At 51.2% G+C, this 18,777-nt stretch overlaps 1 protein-coding gene across 4 annotated transcripts in view; it reads left to right on the top strand.

The window, feature by feature from the left end:
- Positions 1-16,154, top strand: part of LRCH1 (leucine rich repeats and calponin homology domain containing 1) — a 200,531-nt gene extending 184,377 nt beyond the window's left edge. For 2 of the 4 annotated variants that reach the window (XM_077855690.1, XM_077855692.1), the window contains 2 exons: positions 5,466-8,806; positions 13,602-16,154. In XM_077855690.1, the coding sequence (XP_077711816.1) occupies positions 5,466-5,672 (207 nt within the window). In that variant the 3' untranslated portion in view covers positions 5,673-8,806; positions 13,602-16,154. The remainder of the gene's footprint in view (positions 1-5,465; positions 8,807-13,601) is intronic. The other 2 variants (XM_077855691.1, XM_077855693.1) reach the window with 1 other exon arrangement.
- The last annotated feature ends 2,623 nt before the right edge of the window (positions 16,155-18,777 follow it).

An 18,777-nucleotide genomic window follows, 5' to 3' on the forward strand; every position in this document is an offset into this window, starting at 1 on the left:
CCCTTGGCCACATCCAGAATTACAGACGGTGTAAGCAGCCGGTCAGTGCCTTCGCAGAAGGTTAGCAAATGGGGACAGGGGAGACAACTCCAGACCCCTGGGTGTTGTTTGTGACGTTGCTTAAGGCTGGATGGACACCCTTGGCTCCTTACGTGCAGGGGAACAGACAGGACTTGGGACAGCAGCTGCTACTGATGGAAGGACGATGAGATCACAGGAAGAAGTTAGCGATAGGGATCTGCAGCAGTTCTGTTGGGGTGACCGGAGACTTCCATGCCATCAGCCGAGAAGGATTTGGGGTGAGGTAGAGGTTTGCTAATGAGATAGAGGTTTGCCTCAAGGAGATGTCCTTAAAGATGAACCAGAAGCAGCACTTGTGGGCAAGCTTCTTTCTCAGTGGAGGGGATGACGTTCCTTCCCATAGTTATTTCAGTGGAGATCATTTTCCTCCCCACTGCCCATTTCTGGTGCATTGGGGGGGAGTGTCTTGGTTTTGGTTTGGGGGACCAGTCCCTCAACTAAAGGGACACAAACAGAGTGACTATAACCCTGAAGGAGAAGAGCGAGTGGGTGAAGGGGATCTGTGAGCAGAGGGAGGGAATGCACAAGGTGGGGGGTCAGTCGTCCCTTCCTGTGCTGTTAACTGGTTTTGAGGCCGACTCCTTAAAATTAGCAGTGGTTAACTGCGTATTTTGGACTTCCTTTACGTGCATCATCTTAAATGCTCACTGTGGAGGGTTGGGGGTCAATATTTTATTGCCACGCTCCGAGGAAACTGCAGTCCAGAGCGGTTTAATAATTTCCTAAGCTCACGCTCACAGCTGGTAGCTGCAGAGGTGGCGTTGGAACCCGGCTCTCTGTGACCCAGTTCCTCGCCCTGCAAACTGCAGGTGTTGGACTTGAGCAGTAAATTCAGGCCACGTTCTTCAGAGCCCTGGAGTCTTTCGAATGGCCGGCACAGCAGGTGAGGCAAAGCCAAGGGGGGAGACTACAGACCGTTCCCGCCCCCTCGCACCCGCCAGAGCAGTGGCTCCTTCGTCCATAGCAGATATTGGCTTCCCAGCTCACATTTTCTTTTGGGGGAAAAAAGTATCCTGTGGCTAAACATAGCTTGAAAGTCATCAGGGTACTAAGATTCTCCAAGCTGTAAGATTCTGTGAAAGCTCCCCTGTATCCTGCAGCTCCACAGTTGCTTCCCCTGCTTCGGGGTAGAAGAGTGAACCACAGGTGCATCATGGTGCCTTGGAGAACCTGGGATTGTGTGAGGGTGCCAGCGCCCTGCAGAGCCCCTGCGGGTACTGATGCCAGGAGTCAGACTGTGCAAAGCCGCCTTTGACGTCTGGTGCGAGCATCAACTTGATCTTGAAGACAGGCCGACCCTTGGTGGGCTTTCGAACGCCTGAGGATATGTTCTTTGTGTCCCCCAAGAACCTGACTTCAGTCACAGTCATGAGGCTGTTATTGGACACACTGAGGCTTCTTTCCTTGGCCTCTAAACTTGTCATAGAAGATTCATGGTTGGCTGTGGGGGGTTTCCAAATTGATCCAAATTTCGGGTTGTTTGGGGCTCTTACTAGTGTTGTCGCGGGTCAACAGAAACCTCTGATTTATGAATCATTAAAAATATTCGAAAATAGATATTTTTTTTTTTTGTTCACCAGGGAAATTTTTCTACTCTGTTTTCAATAAGTAACCTTGGCCTCAGACCTCTGTAAGGAGCAAGGTCCTTAACCTAAGAGACATGCCGTCTTTAGAGGAGGAGGGAACTTATAGGAAATGCGTTTTGTGCCCTTCATAGTCCTTCCTGTCTGCAGAGGGACAACAGAGAAGAAGATGAAGGGCAGCAGGTCCAGGACAGGTTGGCGGTTCCGGGCCCCCACCTGCCCTCCCGGGACTGGAGGGTATCCCTCGGCTTCTGCATGGGCCAAATGCAGTTAAAAGTAAAATCCTGGAGTGTGTTCGGATTCTAACAGATGTAGTGGGTCATGTTGACGTTATTTACGGCTGAGTCTTCTTTTTAATACTTTTCATATTTGCCTTGTTTTTCTTTTTAATTTATTTTTTTATGATGAGATACAGGGTCTGAAGGTAACAGTAGTCACTTCCCTACTGTTGCTGAGGGTTTAAGGAAATTTGTAACTAATCTGATTTTTTTTCTTTATTGACATACATTCTGTAAATTGAAGCTACTCTTTTTCGTTGTTGTTTTAACCTTGAGAACGGGAGAAACGAGTTCTCCCTCTTTGAACTTTATGTCTGTCTTCTTCCCCCTAATCAGTAACTTGAGCATCAATTTAAGTCATAACTAGTAAAAGCTTTTGGGGGATGGGATGAGATTATTATTACAAAACTTTGTAATTTTCTATTCGTACTGGTTAATTCTGAGGCCGAAGAAGCAGAGGGGCAGATGGACACATTTATCATTTTAATTAACAGCAATTTTTAAATTCATAATTTATTAAGAAGGGTCCATCTCTGGTGTGTAAAATCAGGCACCCTTCTTCCAGGTGGTTTGTGTTTATCACTGAGAATGTAAAACTCCTTTCCCGCCGCGTGTCTCCTGCTGGCAGGGTCTCTGAGGTCAGCAGTCCAGCAGCCTTTCATCCGTGCATTGTTGAGAATAAACGTTTTAGCAGCAGCATCTTTAATTACAGTTCTAGGTAAAGTGGCTCACTGATAAAATAGTTACCCTGTAAGTCCATAAAATTGATATAAATTCTCATATATTTGGAGAAAATTCTGGAAGCCCTGCATTACCCCACTCCCATCAGATTAGGACCTCGTCTGTCAGCCCTTTAAAGGTTCAGAATGGCTGTCAACATTCCTGAGCTTTGTTATCTGAGATTTTAAAAAATACTTTGCAAGTATGGTCACCTTAAAAATTAAAATATTTAAATACATTGAATATATTCTAAATCTCCTAGAATTTAGACTGTGTGACCCTCAGAACATTTATAAACCAGACCTTTTCCCTGACCTGTCTACGATTCTGTTTGGGGGAGCTGGGCCAGTCTTGAACCCAGAAAGCTTCGTCACACATTCTCGTGTTGACTCTAAGAGAAAGTGATGGTTCACCTCTTGGGGTTGTGAATTCTGTTCTGCGTGGTGGGGATTAGCAGCCACACTTGCCTGTGAGGACTCTGCGTGTATTAACTGGGTTTACTTCACTTTTTTTTTTTTTTAAGATTTTATTTATTTATTCATGAGAGACAGAGAGAGAGAGGCAGAGACACAGGCAGAGGGATAAGCAAGCTCCCTGCAGGGAGCCCGATACAGGACTCCATCCCAGGGCTCCAGCATCACGTCCTGGGCCGAAGGCAGGGCCTAAACTGCTGAGCCACCCAGGGATCCCCTTAACTGGGTTTTTCAAATGCCCTACCGTAATTACCGATGCCTTGTAATACCGAGTGAAATTTTGCCCCTTATTAAATTTTCTTCCTCTTCAGCATTTTCCTATTTTAATTTTAAGATAAGAAATGTATAATCTCTTAAGTCCCTCTCATTACGACTGTGGTTTGGTAGGCACAAGGGGCAGAACATCCGTTCCTCCCAGGGGTTTCAGCCCTGGTTCCTAGCCCAGCGTCCCTGCAGGGGCTGCTCTGATGGCTGTGGGCTGTGGGCTGTGGGACAGGTCAGCGTGCAAGTCTCAGAGGGCCCCCTGCACCCTGCACTCCCCCGTTACGGTGATTTCAGCTTTTACCTACCAGACAATCCTAGTTAGACCCACACCTTTCCCTTTAGAGGCCATGATTCAGTCTAAACCAACCACCATGGACTGTGGGTCTGGGCCGTCCCCCACTTGAATCTGAATAAAGCCCAGAATCTGTGGCGTCGCGAAATTAATTCCAGGAGGAGGAGGATGGTCTGTGCTGGCTCCCCCGTGCCAGAAGTGTGCTCCTGAAGAACACTGCAAGGACAACCCGACCCCAGTTCTTTGGTGGGGAGCAGCCCAGACATTTCCATAGGGTTCCAGCAGGTGTATTCAGATAGACACCGGAGCTGGAATGATTTGCTTTTAACATGGAAATACCCACTTTTGTGGAAATCACTTTTCGGTTTGTGGATGCCTCCTGTCTTCTGTCTGCTTTGCTCAGATTTCACTGGTTAAAGCACAACATTGCAATAGAGAATTCTTATTGCAATAGAAACTTCTTTCCTTAGATGTTTCCCCACCTGCTAATGCTCGATCAGCGTCTCTCCCCCAGTGAAATCAGATCTGTGTGTAGCTGTTTCCATTCTCAGGAAAATAACAGTGGTAGTTTGATTCCTCCAAATCCACTGAGAAAAGACGCATGATCTGAACAGATAGGACATGACTCAGGATCTTTAAAAAGTCTTAAGAGCAGCATCTCTACCTTCATAAATTAACGTAAGAGTAGAATGTTTTTGCTCTTCGGCACCCCACTTGGTACCGTAATATTCCTATTTATCCGAGGGCACCGAGCTAACTTCAGGGGATAAAACAAGTCAGCGTCTCTACCTTAGACTCAGCGGCTCTGGGATTTGCCTCTGCTTAGCAATGAGGCTAAAATAAAGGGCAAAATTGTAGCAAAGTATGTTGTAAAATACATATTGCACGTGTTTTAGATGCTTCGCCAAATTCAAACTAAAGCTGCATTTACGAAATAGAAATATCAATTAAATGATCACTTAATCCTATTAATTAGGATTAAATTATAATCTCCGGTAACGTTACGCTGGGGTCATTTCCAGTTCAGGAGCCCAGTGTATGAGGAGGCCGTTGGCTTCCTGACGGCAGCAGATACTCAGAGGCCGACCCAGAAGACCTGTGCCCCCGACACACCTGTTCAGAGGTGAAGGCATTTACGTAACAGCCCCACGCGGGCGTCTCACGTTTTACCCCAACCGCACGTCTAAGTTAGGAGACCCCCCCCCCCCAGACTTTGGACCCCCGTGTGGCTACAGGTGCACGAAATGCAGGGGCCTCTGTGGCACGTGCGGGGACATGTTTGCAGCCAGCATTCCCCAGGGTTTATGAGCCGCCCTAACCCGGACATGGCTTAGGTGACCTTTTAGGGAGGGGCACTTTGGTGCCCTCGGTGTTGAGGCTGAAGAATGCGTGGGGGGTGAGGACAGGTGGGGGGCCGCCCTGGGGGTTCCCGTCTTTCCCGTAGGTCGTGTCCTGAGTGCCCCTAGTGCAGAAAGAGGCGCTGACTTTCGTGCCATCAGCGAGCTCGGGCTGCCCTTCCCCGGGCCCGCTGTTCGGGCGCCGGGCGGGGCCTGGAGGGTACAAGGTGGCACCGGACCCACGGGCTGCGCCCCGCTCCTGCAGCGGCGGGTGAGGCAGTTGCTGTCGGTGCGTGGACATAAGGGGTGGCTCTTGCCATTTGCTAGGAGGCAAAAAAAAAAAAAAAAAAAAAAGTGTGCATCTTTGCAGCTGCTCCTCGGCGGATGTTAACCGTGTGCACTGTCTCTTTCTGTCCCGATGGCTGTCCCCGGACTAGGCCGACCTGTGCTCTCCGTGTGACGTCCTGCAGTTGGACTTCCGTCACATTCGAAAGACTGTTGGCGCTCTGCTGGCACTTGGGGACAAAGCCCCACGACCGAGCTCTGCCCTCCGCTCCAGGGACCTTCTGAGCTTCTGTCTTGTCCATATTCTCTTTGTCATTCTGGCCTTGGTCGCTTACCGCTGGAGCGTTCTGGCCGCCTAGCGTCTGCACGCGCCCCCCGATCCGTCTCGGGGACCCCCCCCGCCCCCAGTGACCCATTAGCCGGCTCTCGGGCCAGCCGCCGGGTGCCAGGCCCAGGCTTCTTCCCTCCCGCTGGCCAGGGGGGAGCCGAAGAGGGTTCCAGAACAGGAGCAGAGGGGCTCTATCAGCGCATGGAGAATGTTTGGATGAACATTCAAACTTCATTAAGACATGTGCAATATGGCAATTTTACTGGGGGTTTTAACCCTATCTAAGATATGATTGCTTGCTGGGGCTTAGCAACAGGGTCCAGCTCACATTTAGCACTAATTAAATACTTGATTGAATAAATGCAATTCCAAACAAAATGCATTCAAATGCTTTCTAAAAAAAAAAAAAAATCAATATTTAAAGGCCTTTCTATTCTGGCTAATGACAAACACAATAAGGGCAGATATAATTGGCTGATTTTATACAGCACTTACATCTTTTAGTCCACAAGTATATTATTAAATGATAGAGAACATCTAATACAACCATTTCTACAGAACTAGGAAATACATTTCTAAGAAAGAAAGATTTTACAGACCCCATCTTTTACACCCAACCCCAACAGTCTACTCCAGCACTTGGCCGTCGAGGTGTAGGAGGGCCGGCTGGCGGAGGAGCTCCGAGGCTGGCATGGGGCCCCCAGTTCGGCTCATAATTGTAAGAATCCCCTGATGGACAAGCTGAAAGAGCCCATCGCGACTGCCTGCCTGGCTGGCCATGCGGCTGGATTCCTCCCTGCTTCCTGCAGCCGGGGCTGGGAGGGTGGCTCCCCTCCACCCAAGGGAGCCCCTCTGCCCTACAGCATGACCCCCCCCCCAGCTGTGCAGTGGGCCACAAGGGATCAAGGGTCCCTTGCTGTCAGAGCACCCCCTGGAGGCTTCGCTTGCACGTCACCTCGCGCGTATTTTTACTTTTTGCTCCTTGTTAGGTCTGCCCTGAGCTCTAAGGAAAGCATGTTTCCGGAGGGGATTTCTATTTTTAAGTACAGTCATGGGTCGTTTTGGTTTTTTGGCTCCATCACATTGTAACTGCAGGTCAAGAGTGTGATGGATTTGACTGTATTTTCTTTCAAATAAAGCCATGAGTCATGGAACATTCTTGATCCTAGGACTTGGGTCACGGTGGCCGGAGCCAACAATAAGATTGGCTCTTATTTTAGAAGAATGTAGTTTCCCCAACAACGTGAAATTTCCCTCGAGCCTTTGACGCCCGGTGACATTAGCAAGCTGCTCCTGTCTTGAGGAAGCTTACAGGGTCACCTAGTAACTCTATCTGCTTTGGGAGCAAAGTGATCCGTTTGTAACTAAAAGAAAAGAGAAAAAAAAAAAACATTAGAATCTTGTCTTGGCCAAGACATTCCTGGTTCTGGGATGTCTCTTCCTAACATGAGAAGGCCCTCCTCCGTGGCTCAGTTCTCCCTACGCTCCACCTTACATCCAGTTGCCAAATACTATTCATTTCTTCGCTTTGGGAGATGATTACGTTAACTTCTTCGAGATAAGTTTTTAGCTTACTGAGATGTGAAGAGTCTATGTCGACGGCTGCTAAGAAGATAATTGTATTTTTCCGAACACTTCCACGAGCCCAGAGGGACTTGAGAATATGGAAAACCCACATAGTCAGAAGACTATTTATACGTATTCTTTGTGGCTAAATCTTAGGTCAGGTTTTCTAACAGGTAACGTTCTTTAGGTGAAAGCACCTTGTTGGGTTACCTGAGCAATTTCCCTCCTGATTCTGTGTTGACTGGGGGAAATACAAGGGGTGTGGACGTGACCCGGTTAACCTGGGCTGTGTGTAAGGAACCCACAAGATGTACTCAACCATTGTGGGCGCCACCTTGTGCTCTTCCACCTGTAACACAATAAAGTCCCTTTGTGCAAAGTCTCACATGCACCCTGAGCCATAAGTTGTCTTCGTAAACACGTTTCGGGTGATTATTCCACGTTTCCATCAGCCCACACCGATACGCTGATTTGCACCCCACCCAGAGCAGCTCTGCGCTTCCATCTGGCTCTGCAGTGCTCTGAGGCCTCCCTTAATGATGGCCACTGTTGGGTTTTGCTTTTTTTTCTTCTTTGGGAGGGGTGGGAAGAAGAGAGCAGACTCACAGGGTGGCACCTGCAAGAAAATTCTATCTATAGCAACTGGGTAGAGCAATCACGTGAGATCAGATTTAATTTTCAGTGTTGACTTGACATCATTCTTGGGCTATGTTCGTATTTCACCTCTAGCTCAAAGGATTCTCTGGATGCACTTTCATTTCTCATGTAGTTAATGTATTTGTATCCTACCGTGCTGCCACTCTTGGGGTCTGTTGGATGGTATCTCTCTCTCTCTCTCTTTAAATCAACCAGCAGAACACAATTAATTTAGCCCTTTGGGCACAACTTGGAATGAACTGTCTTGTCCATTGTCAGGCTGTTCATTTCTACTCCGAATATTAGGCCTCGCCATGGTTCTTCCCCGAGGTACCACCCACCAGCTTGTGTGCTTGCGTGATGTCTTGCCGTCGGAGAGCTGCTCAGGGATTTAGTTGTGTGATTGAGATGTGCACCCCGAATCTCCTTCCTCACATGAGAAACACCATTCTCCCACTACTTCCTTCCAGTGTCTGATAAACAGACAGACACTGTTCCCACACCTGTTTATTCATATCCTTTCTTTGAAATAGAAGATTGGCTTTCTCCAGCTCCTCCAGTTGCTGGCAGGTCACCACTCAAGTGTCAGGATTTCCACAGTGTGTCACAGCTGATGTATGGATTGTTCCCTCTGGGTGTTTTTTTTTTTTTTTTTTAAGATTTTATTTATTTATTCATCAGAAACACAGAGAGAGGCAGAGACACAGGCAGAGGGAGAAGTAGGCTCCATGTAGGGAGCCCGATGTGGGACTCGATCCTGGGACCCTGGGGTCACGACCTGAGCCGGAGGCAGATGCTCCACCGCTGAGCCCCCCGGTGCTCCTGTTCCCTCTGTTTATGGATTTGTGGTTCACACGCGGCTCGCTGTTCTGGGCAAGACACTTAGGGAACGAGGCTGGTGGAGAGAAGGCCCTGCAGAACTGAACGTAAGACAGCTGAGTAGGAATTGCACCAAGGAGATAGGTAAGAAAAAAGGCACTGGATACCCTGAAACCGCTTATTTGTGAGAACTTACATTGAGTGCATGGTGGCTTGGGTTATCTCTCGAAAATCCATGCCGCACTGGAAAGCCACACAAGGACAAAGGATGTTTCACCTTGCAGGGTAGAGTAATGGACAGTGGAGCGAAACTTCAAGAGCCTTAAAAAAATTTTTAAATTAATTAAATTTTAATTTAATTTTAATTTTTCAAGAGCCTGAAAGTGGTTTGGGATTAAGTGGAAAAAAATATTTCAATATCATTGTATTTCAAGAGATTTGGGTTTAGAATTAGGCTTCGGGTTCTGAAATCAGTTCTCAACGACCAGTCAGAGATGCAGAATATACACTTTTTTCCCTCTTTGAGACTATCCGGGTCCAGTTCCGTGGCTTTTCAACGTGATTTCCTTTGTGCCTGTGTTCGTCTGTTCGTTCTTCAAATACTGAACGCGCTCTTTGAGTAAGGCTCTGTGGTAGGTCTTGGGGATTAAAAAAAAAAAAAAAAGTGACCATGATGGCGTGACCAGGTCTTCAAAACTCTTGCAGTCTGGACCAGGACTCAGCAAAATCTTCCCTGTAAAGTGGCAGGTTGTGAACACTTGAGGCTTTGGGGCTCCGCAGTCCGTGCTGCAGCTACCCCGCCGTGCTGTTAGCCGTCCGCAGGAGCCACCGATGACTTGTAAAGGGACCGACGTGGCCGTGTCCCAGGAGCCTCCCTTACGGAAGCAGGCTGCGGACTGAATTGGCCTGCAGGCGGCCGTGTGGCCCCCCGGCCTGGTAGACAGACAAAACCGAATTCAGTGTGGCTCGAGATTCTGGAAAGCCCGTGGCAGGGGATCCAGCCCTGCAGGCAACAGGTGGCCTGCGAGGCCCTCCTGGTCCTGGGATGTTAAGGCGAGACCTGGAAGATGGGTAGGCGCGGCCGGGAGGGGTGCGGGTTAGGGACGGGGGAGAGGGCGGGTGTGGGGGGCCATGGCGTGTTCCGGGGGGAGGCTCCATGGCTGGGAGGCACAGGGACAAGCCGGTCTCTCTGTCCGCGGGAGCTGCCCCCGTCCCGGTCCTGCGCTGAGCCCGGGCGCCCAGGTGGCACACGGGGCCCTGACGCTCTCTAACGCTAGGGCGTCGCGGGCGGTTGTGCTTGAGGGACAGTCACGTCGGTGGCAGGAGCTGGCGTTTGAGAAGCACACGGAACGGGCTGAGATGCGCTGACCTGAATGAGGTCGCACGGGGCTGTCGGGGAACCCGGGGAGCACGGAAGGGGCACGGCCACGCGGTGATGCTCCCCCCGGACGCCTCCTGCCGGGCGCGGTGTCCCGTTGTCTCTGGAGACAAGCCCGACGAACCAGGTGGCCCGTCCCCGAGCCGGGGCTTCTCTGGCCCCCACCTAGCTGTGCATTTGATGGCACCTGCGGGTCGGGTTCCGAGGGTCCAGAGGCCTCCTCCCGACCCGGGGCCCAGGTGCTGGAGACCGAGCCCCGGCTCCGACACAGACGCGCGTCCACATCCCGGGCCTGGGCCTGCCGCGCGGCCCCCAACAGGGTCATTTAAACTCTCCGCGTCTCCGTTTTGTCGTAGCCGTAGCGCGACCACCTTGCCCGGCGTCGGACAGAAATGAGCAACGCAGGGGAGCCCTGGGTGGCGCAGCGGTTTAGCGCCTGCCTTGGGCCCAGGGCCTGATCCTGGGGTCCCGGGATCGAGTCCCACATCGGGCTCCCTGCATGGAGCCTGCTTCTCCCTCTGCCCGTGTCTCTGCCTCTCTCCCTCTCTCTGTGTCTTTCATAAATAAATAAATCTTAAAAAAAAAAAAAAGAGCAACACAGATCTGCAGCATTGGCCCCAAGCTCGGGGGGGGGGGGGGGGGGGGGGGCGGGGAGCTGAATCTTCCTGAGGCAGCAGGTAGTGTTGACGGCCCGCCAGCCTTTCCCAGGCCTGTGCGTGGCTGTGACCCGAGGCGGGCGCATGGGGACCCGAAGCCCCATCCCCGCGTGACATGCCACTCTGTGACTCTGTGCTGGAAGGTGCTGGAAGAGGGAGCACGGATGGTGCCACCTTCCCAGGGAAGGCCACAGGCTCCCCCAACGGTGACGGGCGGGAGCACGGCGAGGGCAGGTCGAGGTGGCCCGTCCCCGTCCCCGGTGACCCGGCTGTGCGGCTGCAGCCCGTGGGTCACGTCCCCGCGCCCCCGTGGCACGCGCAGCACCCGCTCCGGGAGCCCGGAGACCAGGCACTGCGGAATGCCAGCTGGAACGCTCCGGGACACGCCGCCTGCGAGAGCGGAGGCCCCGGCCAGCTGGGTCTTCGCGCTCCCCCACCCCCTGAGCCCCCAGGCCCTCCCAGCCCGGCCTCGAGCCTGCGCCCCCGGAGCGGCCCTGCTCAGCGGGACCCGCGCGGTCATCAGGGAGACGGGTCGCTTCGCACGCAGGGCTTCGTTTAGGGCATCGGCCCCATGGAAAGCGTGTAGTGCGCACAGTGTAGCCCCGTGAAACGTGAGCTCCTGACTCAGGAGCGCTCGGACTAAACATGAGCAAACGCCGCGGAAAGGAGCAAAGGGTCTCTCGGGCCGCCTGGGGCCTTGCCTCGTCCTTTCCAGATTTCCGTTTGCGTTCCTCGCCCGGTGTTCGTGCGGCTTTTCTCCGTGATTTATTGAACTCCCATGTCATATAAAACCCTTTGTAATTTGATGCAGATACTTTTTTGGAGTTTGTTTATTTTTGAACTATTGTGGGTTCCTTGACACATGGCTTTGAACCTTAAGGCGATCCATCGTTTTTATCTTTTGTGATTTTTATATCTTTTTTTTTTTTTTAAGGCTCAGAAAATTCTCCATTTACTTCTACGGGAAAATGCTAGACTATTTATCTCATTTTTTAAAATTTATTTTTAATTGTTTATGATAGACATAGAGAGAGAGAGAGGCAGAGACACAGGCAGAGGGAGAAGCAGGCTCCATGCAGGGAGCCCGACGTGGGATTCGATCCCGGGACTCCAGGATCGCGCCCTGGGCCAAAGGCAGGCGCTAAACCGCTGCGCCACCCAGGGATCCCCTATCTCGGTTTTATTAGGAGAGATATATTTTATAAAAAAATTTAATTCTTTAATTCATTTGAAATTGCTTTTAGCATATGGTGTAAATAGAAGACTTTTTTTTTTTTTTTTTTTACCCCTGAGTAATGCCTAGTAGTGGGAGCTTAGCCATAATAGTGGCCATTTGTAATTTCCTACGAAGCCAGATGTCACCTGGGTGCTGTGGAGATCATAAGAATGAGGTAAACATACCCCTGCCCGTGTGGGACCAGCCTTAGCAATGACGTGCCAGATTGAGGTGCTTTCATAAGACCATGACAGAGGGTCCCAGGAAAGGGTCTACCCTGATGTCTGGCTGTGGCATGCCCATCCCGGCCTAGGACACGGCTCAGGACTCCCAGCTCAGCCTCCCATCCTTTCTCGGGTTGACATGTGGCCGCTAAGTTGGCATAAACCCGAATGCCCACCCAATATGCCATTGACAAGACAATCCTATCACGTGAAATGATGATTAAAATTGTCCTTCGTCGACATGTGGCCATTTCTTACACCTGGTGCCAAGTACCGTCTGAGAGGCTCTGAACTTCCCACGAGTTAGGGAAGGAGGAAGGATAGTACGAAGGTACGAAGGCAACTAAGAGTGTAGGAAAACACCATTTTCAGAGGGCGGTTCAGTTTGCTGGAGATGTCATGGTGTGTCCTTGGAAGACCCAAGAGCACAGCGCCTGTGCCTGAGCGCTCTGCGCGGAGGAAGCCGGAAGATCTGGTCCCTCAAGCAGGAGTCACATGAGATGAAGCAGAACTGGCCAAGACCCTGATCGGCCACCACCGGGGCGGGGGTGGGGTGGGGTGGGGTGGGTTGATTATCTGCCTTGACTTGTATGTACCGGCCGTTTCCCAAGAGCAAAAACACAACATGAGAAAATAACAGGACATTTGTGTCTTTGACAGTTTTATGAAAGAGTCCTAAAAGAGAGACTGTTGAAGGCCGTGGTTAAAATTACTTACTTACAAGGCTGTTCGTAAACCACGAAGAAAGGATACCAGTCCCGCAGCGTACCTCCATTTCAGAGATCACAGCAAATAAAATCAAGGTTTATGGTCGGTAGAATGGCGCACGGTCCGTATAACCGCGTACATCAGTTCCTTTAAAATGTGTGAGAGGCTGTTTGCAATTTTGCTTTATGAGAACGTAAGCCACTATAATGTTGGTGCTTGATTTCCACCTGACTATATAGCTCAGTTATTTAGCATAAAAGTTTTTTTTTTAAATCTTTATTTATGATAGACATAGAGAGAGAGAGAGAGAGAGAGAGAGGCAGAGACACAGACACAGGCAGAGGGAGAAGCAGGCTCCATGCAGGGAGCCCGATGCGGGACTCGATCCCAGGTCTCCAGGATCACGCCCTGGGCCAAAGGCAGGCGCTAAACCGCTGAGCCACCCAGGGATCCCCGATGTTTTTTTGTTTTTTAAATATTTAGATCGATTGCATATTTCAAGATGATTGGGAAACTTTCTGGAACAACCCCCCCACACACACTTGGGCAAAAGTGTTATTTTCTCTGCAAACACAGAAAAGGTCTTTGCCAGTGGGTCGAAGGCAAGCAAGCAAGGTGGGGGAGCGCCGTCTGGGGTGATCAGAGGGGCGCGTAGGTCAGAGCTCAGCTTAGCTCCCGCCAGTGGCGTCTTCTAAGACATTATGGTTACATTTTGGTCATCGAAACATTGACATCGCTGTGTTCTTGTCCCTTTTAGGAGAAACTGTGCCTCCCCCATCACATCCTTGAAGAGAAAGGCCTGGTCAAGGTGGGCATCACCGTTCAAGCGTTGCTAGATGTAGCGGTAACGAAGGCTCTGTTCACATGAAGCCAGCTGCTCTCCTCTGGGTCGGTTCGGACTCCCCTCTCTTCAGAGATCCTGCACTCTGCTCTCAGCACCTGCTCTCCTAGCCTCCCGCCCACTGCCTGTCAGGTCCCTGGCTCTAGATGCATTGGAGGGAGGACGTGAGGGGACATTTTTCTGCCTTTCAGAACTGGCCTCCAGTGTTAAGATAGGAGAGATACGTACCTTGAAGCCAGGGAGGGAGCTATCTGTGAAGAACTGAGCAGCACATCAATGCCTTTTACAACCTCCTTCATCCCTTCCACGCTCACCTACTGCCATTACCAAAACACCAAGCACAACCGTTCTTTGCAACAAGATGCATTTGTTTTACTCAAACCAAACTTGTTGGGTATTTAGTGGGGGGAGGGGGACTCCATCAGGTTTTTCACCACCAAATTTTTCAAGACGTTTCTTGAGACCATTGCCTTTTAAAAAACTATTTTCGACATACAAAAATATTTATATGAATATTATTTATTAGTGAGTTCTTATTCATCCTTTGGATGCAAATTGTAAATTAGGAAACTATTTTATTACTGCTTTTTTGTGGTTAAACACTTTATTTTAATATTATAAATACTGAATTATTTTCTATCCTCTTTGGTGTGCAGTAGTTCTAGGTCTCAGTAATCATGTTTTCTGGTGTATGTGACTCCGCAAAAAAAAAAAAATTATGCCAAAAATAGGTGCTTCTGTGATAAGAACTATTTTCTGGGGAGGCATTATTTACACTTTGGTTTATGGAACATTGGTTTTATTTATATTTCTGCATTCCATCCAGTTTCCTACATTCCAGCAGCCCTGTTGTCCTCTCATATAATGAACTGACTGAAATCAAGAGAGCACCCCAAAGTTATTTGTAAATAGCTGTGATGGAAAAAAAAAAGGCACATTAAACTTGAAGACGAAATGTGAACAATTATTTTTTTTTTTTGGATTCAGACTTATTTTGCTATGCACAAAACATTCACGTTTTTTAACACAAAGAAGTAATAAGTGTTAGCGTCCTGTGTCTTGAAGTATAAGTTTTGCACTGTAACCTGGCTAATGAAAGAAAGTCTGGCACCAAAGGTAAATGATAAGGAAATGGTATAGGAAAGTAGAGAGAAATAAAAAGTTTATTGTTTAACCAAAAAGTTTGTGTAAGGACAGCTTTGACCGAGTGAGCGAGAATGCATATGGCACATAAGGACCCGGATCAGGAAACCAGCACTTCTCACGACTGCCACTCTTAAGAGAGGAAACGATGTCAGAGACGCAGACGTGCCCGTTTTACTGTAACTTGGTTGGCGGCTCCCGTAGAGCGCTGCAAGCCTCACTGTGGCTGGTGTGAAAGCACAGAAGTGAGTCAGCCGGTCGGCGGGGCGGCTCCCAGCCACCCCAGGGCAGGCTTAGGGGAAGGCTAGGGCGGTGGCGTTTAGAGACCCAGTGGCCTAGAGAGGAGGAGGTTCAGTCAAAAACACGCCTAGAGAGGATCCAGCAAAGGGAAGGGGCCTGTGTTGGCTCCAGGGATTCCCATAAGGCGTCTCAGACACCACCGCCTGTTTTCGGCGGTTTGCACGCGATCTTCGCCCCACAGTGACTCATCCCCCGGTCATTGGTCTTTTAAAGTCTTGTGAAGGCTGACTGCAGCTTCCCTTCTGTGAAAAGCCACCCTCAGTTTTGAGAGCAGCAGCTGCCACATTTTATAAGACAAATACAAGGGTGAACGCAAAACACAAGACACCAGGAGGATGGTTTGCATTGAACACAGGCTAACACGAGTCGACGCCCCGGCCGCCCTCCGCCGTGGGCGAGCAGCGGGGCCACCGGAGATGCTCACTTGGCTTGGCAGCTAGCAGTTATTTCCTATCAAACGTACTGTGCACTTTAACCTAACTTAAAATATATTTTAATATTTTCTGTACTGCACAAAAATACCTGTTTTGTCAAATAGCGTAATGATGTATAAAAAAAAAAAGGCATTTTGGGCAAAGAGCGTATTCAGTGTCAACAACATGCAAAGGTCGATGTAGAAATAGGAATTCAGATCGCCGCGCCTTGAGGGACATTCAGAACGCAGGGTCCTGAAATATTTTTTTATGTGTATATATATATGGCAAACATGAAGCTCTGTAATCCTTGTTCTTAGAGATTTTTTTTCCGAAATTAAAATATTTCTCTCGATATTAATCTTCAGTATTTTTCTTACAGTTGGCTGTATAATGCAAATGGCTTCAATATTTTTGTGCAATGGCTTTTTGCCTCTTCAGTGCTAGTCCTTGTATGGCTAAGACGTCTTCAAGATGCCTGTACACTGTCTATATGTGCAATAAGACGCGCATGGCCAGCTGAGAGTACCATCAGCGGACGGAATGTACATAGTGCAAATATCCTTTCTTTTATTATTTAACAGCCATTAAAACTTTGAATTTGTACAAACCATCTGCCTGACTCAGCCCTGTGATGCAAAGGTCGACTGTAGTCACAAAAGAAATCCTAAGGTGTCGTTGCTGAAATGGATGCTAGCAATTACCCGGTGGACACGTAGGAGTGTGTGGGTCTGTAGTACATTTATACATTTTTTTGTTTGACCTTTTTTTTTTTTTTCCTCCCAAACAACAATCTTCCCCGGAGGCTTCCCCACCAGCCAGCGGGCAGAAGCCGAGTTGCTGTGGTGCGTGGAAGCGGGGCTGTGGCCTCAGGAGCCTCCACCTGGCCCTGGGTGGCGGCCAAGGGTCCCCGAGGGTCCCCGAGGGTCTCCAAGGGTCCTGCGGGGCGTATCCTAGAAGCACAGGCCGCATCCTTCCTCTGCACCCGCCTCCTGCGGCAGGTGACCCGCGGTGGGGGGAGGCTCCTTGGGACGTCAGTGGGGGCAGGTGCAGTGCTCCCCGCTTTGCTGTGTGTGTGGGGGGGCAGGTGGGGGGATGGGGAGACTGGGACCGGGGCCATTGCTGGGAACTGTCCTGACACCCAGATGGGGCCACAAGGGCTGCACCGGGGGCGTCCCTGTGCTTCTGGGGAGTCCAAGAGATCCAGGCAGCAGTGAGCCGGGCCCCAGCGGGGGGCGCTGACCTGACCTTCCCATGTATTTGTTTATATGACACCCAGAGACCCAGAGACACCCAGAGACCCAGAGAGAGGCTGAGACCCAGAGATACCCAGACACACAGAGACACAGAGACACAGAGAGAGGTGGAGACCCAGAGATACCCAGACACCCAGAGACACTCAGAGACCCAGAGAGAGGTGGAGACCCAGAGATACCCAGACACTGGGAGACACAGACACCCAGAGACACCCAGACACCCAGAGACACCCAGACACCCGGAGACACTCAGAGACACCCGGAGACACCCAGACACCCCGAGACACCCCGAGACACCCAGACACCCAGAGAGAGGCGGAGACCAGCCGAGGGAGAAGCAGGCTCTGCGTAGGGCCCGCCGCGGGGCTCGATCCCGGGCCCGGGGCCACGAGCTGGGGCAGGTGCTCCGCCGCGGAGCCCCCGGGCGCCTAGAGCCCCCTCGGATCCAGGACGGGCCGAGCAGACAGCAGGCCCCGGGCGGTCTGGGGGCGCCTGCACTCGGGGGCGGGGTCCCCTGCTCGGCGCCCCCGCTAGGTGGCCGCCGGGCGTCCCTGTGGTCCTGGGCCCCGAGCTCCGGGCCCCGGCGGGCGGGCGCGGCGAGGAGCCCGCGGGGGTGGACGGGCCGCCCCGGGCCTGCGGTCCTCGGCGTCGCGGCCAGCGCTGTGGGCCAAGGGCAGCCCGCAGCCCGCCCGGTCTGTTCCGCGGGTCGCTGTTTCCCCGGCGACCGCACACCCTGGGCTGCAGGCGGCGCTAGGCCGCTGTGCCACCCGGGCTGCCCATTAAAAATCTTTAAATAAAAAAAAAAAATTTGGAATACTTACCTATCAGCGTGGAACATGTTTGTCATAGAAACTTTGGACAGTACGAAGGGGTTGGGGAGCAGCACCTGTGATCCCGTCTTACGGGGCCCCGGTAAACTGTTGGGATCTTTGCTGTGAGGCATCCTGTGCACACGATACACCTTGATGCACGTGCTTCCCCCCCCCCCCCGCCCCGTCAGTTCTAGACTGTTCCCCAGGATATTTGTCTGCTGGAAGAGAAAATGGGGTTCTCTGAACCGTCACTAGCAAGCTATTTAGGAGCCCCCTCTAGAAGCGTGCTCTAGTTCCCGGAATCCTGTGGTCTTAGGGGGGCAGACCCTGAAATAGGGCCCTTGGGTCCTCGGCAGGCGCAGGGGCCCTGCAGGGGGGCCGGAGGCGCGGCGGGGACCGGACGTGGCCAACAGGAGGCGCCTTCTCGGGTCCTGGAGGAGCTTGGAGAGGTGGCGTAGGACACCTCAGCCCCCAGAATCAGCCCAGCCAAACTTCCAAGAGGGATTTCTAGCCCCCCAAAGCCTCCCTCCAACAACGTGCCTAGAATTGCCTAAAGAAATGAATACACACCCATTTAAATGCTTTGGTTAGATAAGAACATAGGACCCCCCCGCCCCCCCGCCCCAGGATCTCTAAGCAGAGAGGAGGCTGGAGACCAGAGTGTTAAAATGAAGGCGAGGCCGCGACGGTGCCGGAGCCCCGGTCCATCCTCTGGACCGAGACGCCGCATGGGGACGAGTGAGTGCCCTGTGGTGGTGACAAATCCCCGGACCCAGACAAGGGGGTCCTGGGTCAGATCTGAAATCTCTGCACAAAGCCAGGATTCTCAAAGGGCTGCATCTTCACAGAAAGGATAGAGAAAAAATCCAAAACAAGGCGGCCTGTCTAGCAAGAGAGGTGCCCAGGAGAGGAGCCACCCCTGGGTGCGAGCAAGTGGGACAGTAGTAGCTCCTGTGATTTTTTTTTTTTTAAGATTTTATTTATTCATGAGAGACACACACACAGAGGAGAGAGAGCAGCAGAGACCCAGGCGGACGGAGAAGCAGGCTCCCTGCGGGGAGCCCGACGCGGGACTCGATCCCGAACCCCGGGGTCACGAGCCAAGCCCCCTTCCCACCCCCCCAACCCCGGCGGCCCAGAGGCTCTCAGATTTGAAGCCTGAAAGTTC

The sequence above is a fragment of the Canis aureus genome, chromosome 17 (assembly GCF_053574225.1).
Source record: "Canis aureus isolate CA01 chromosome 17, VMU_Caureus_v.1.0, whole genome shotgun sequence".
NCBI classification, from domain to species: Eukaryota; Metazoa; Chordata; class Mammalia; order Carnivora; family Canidae; genus Canis; species Canis aureus.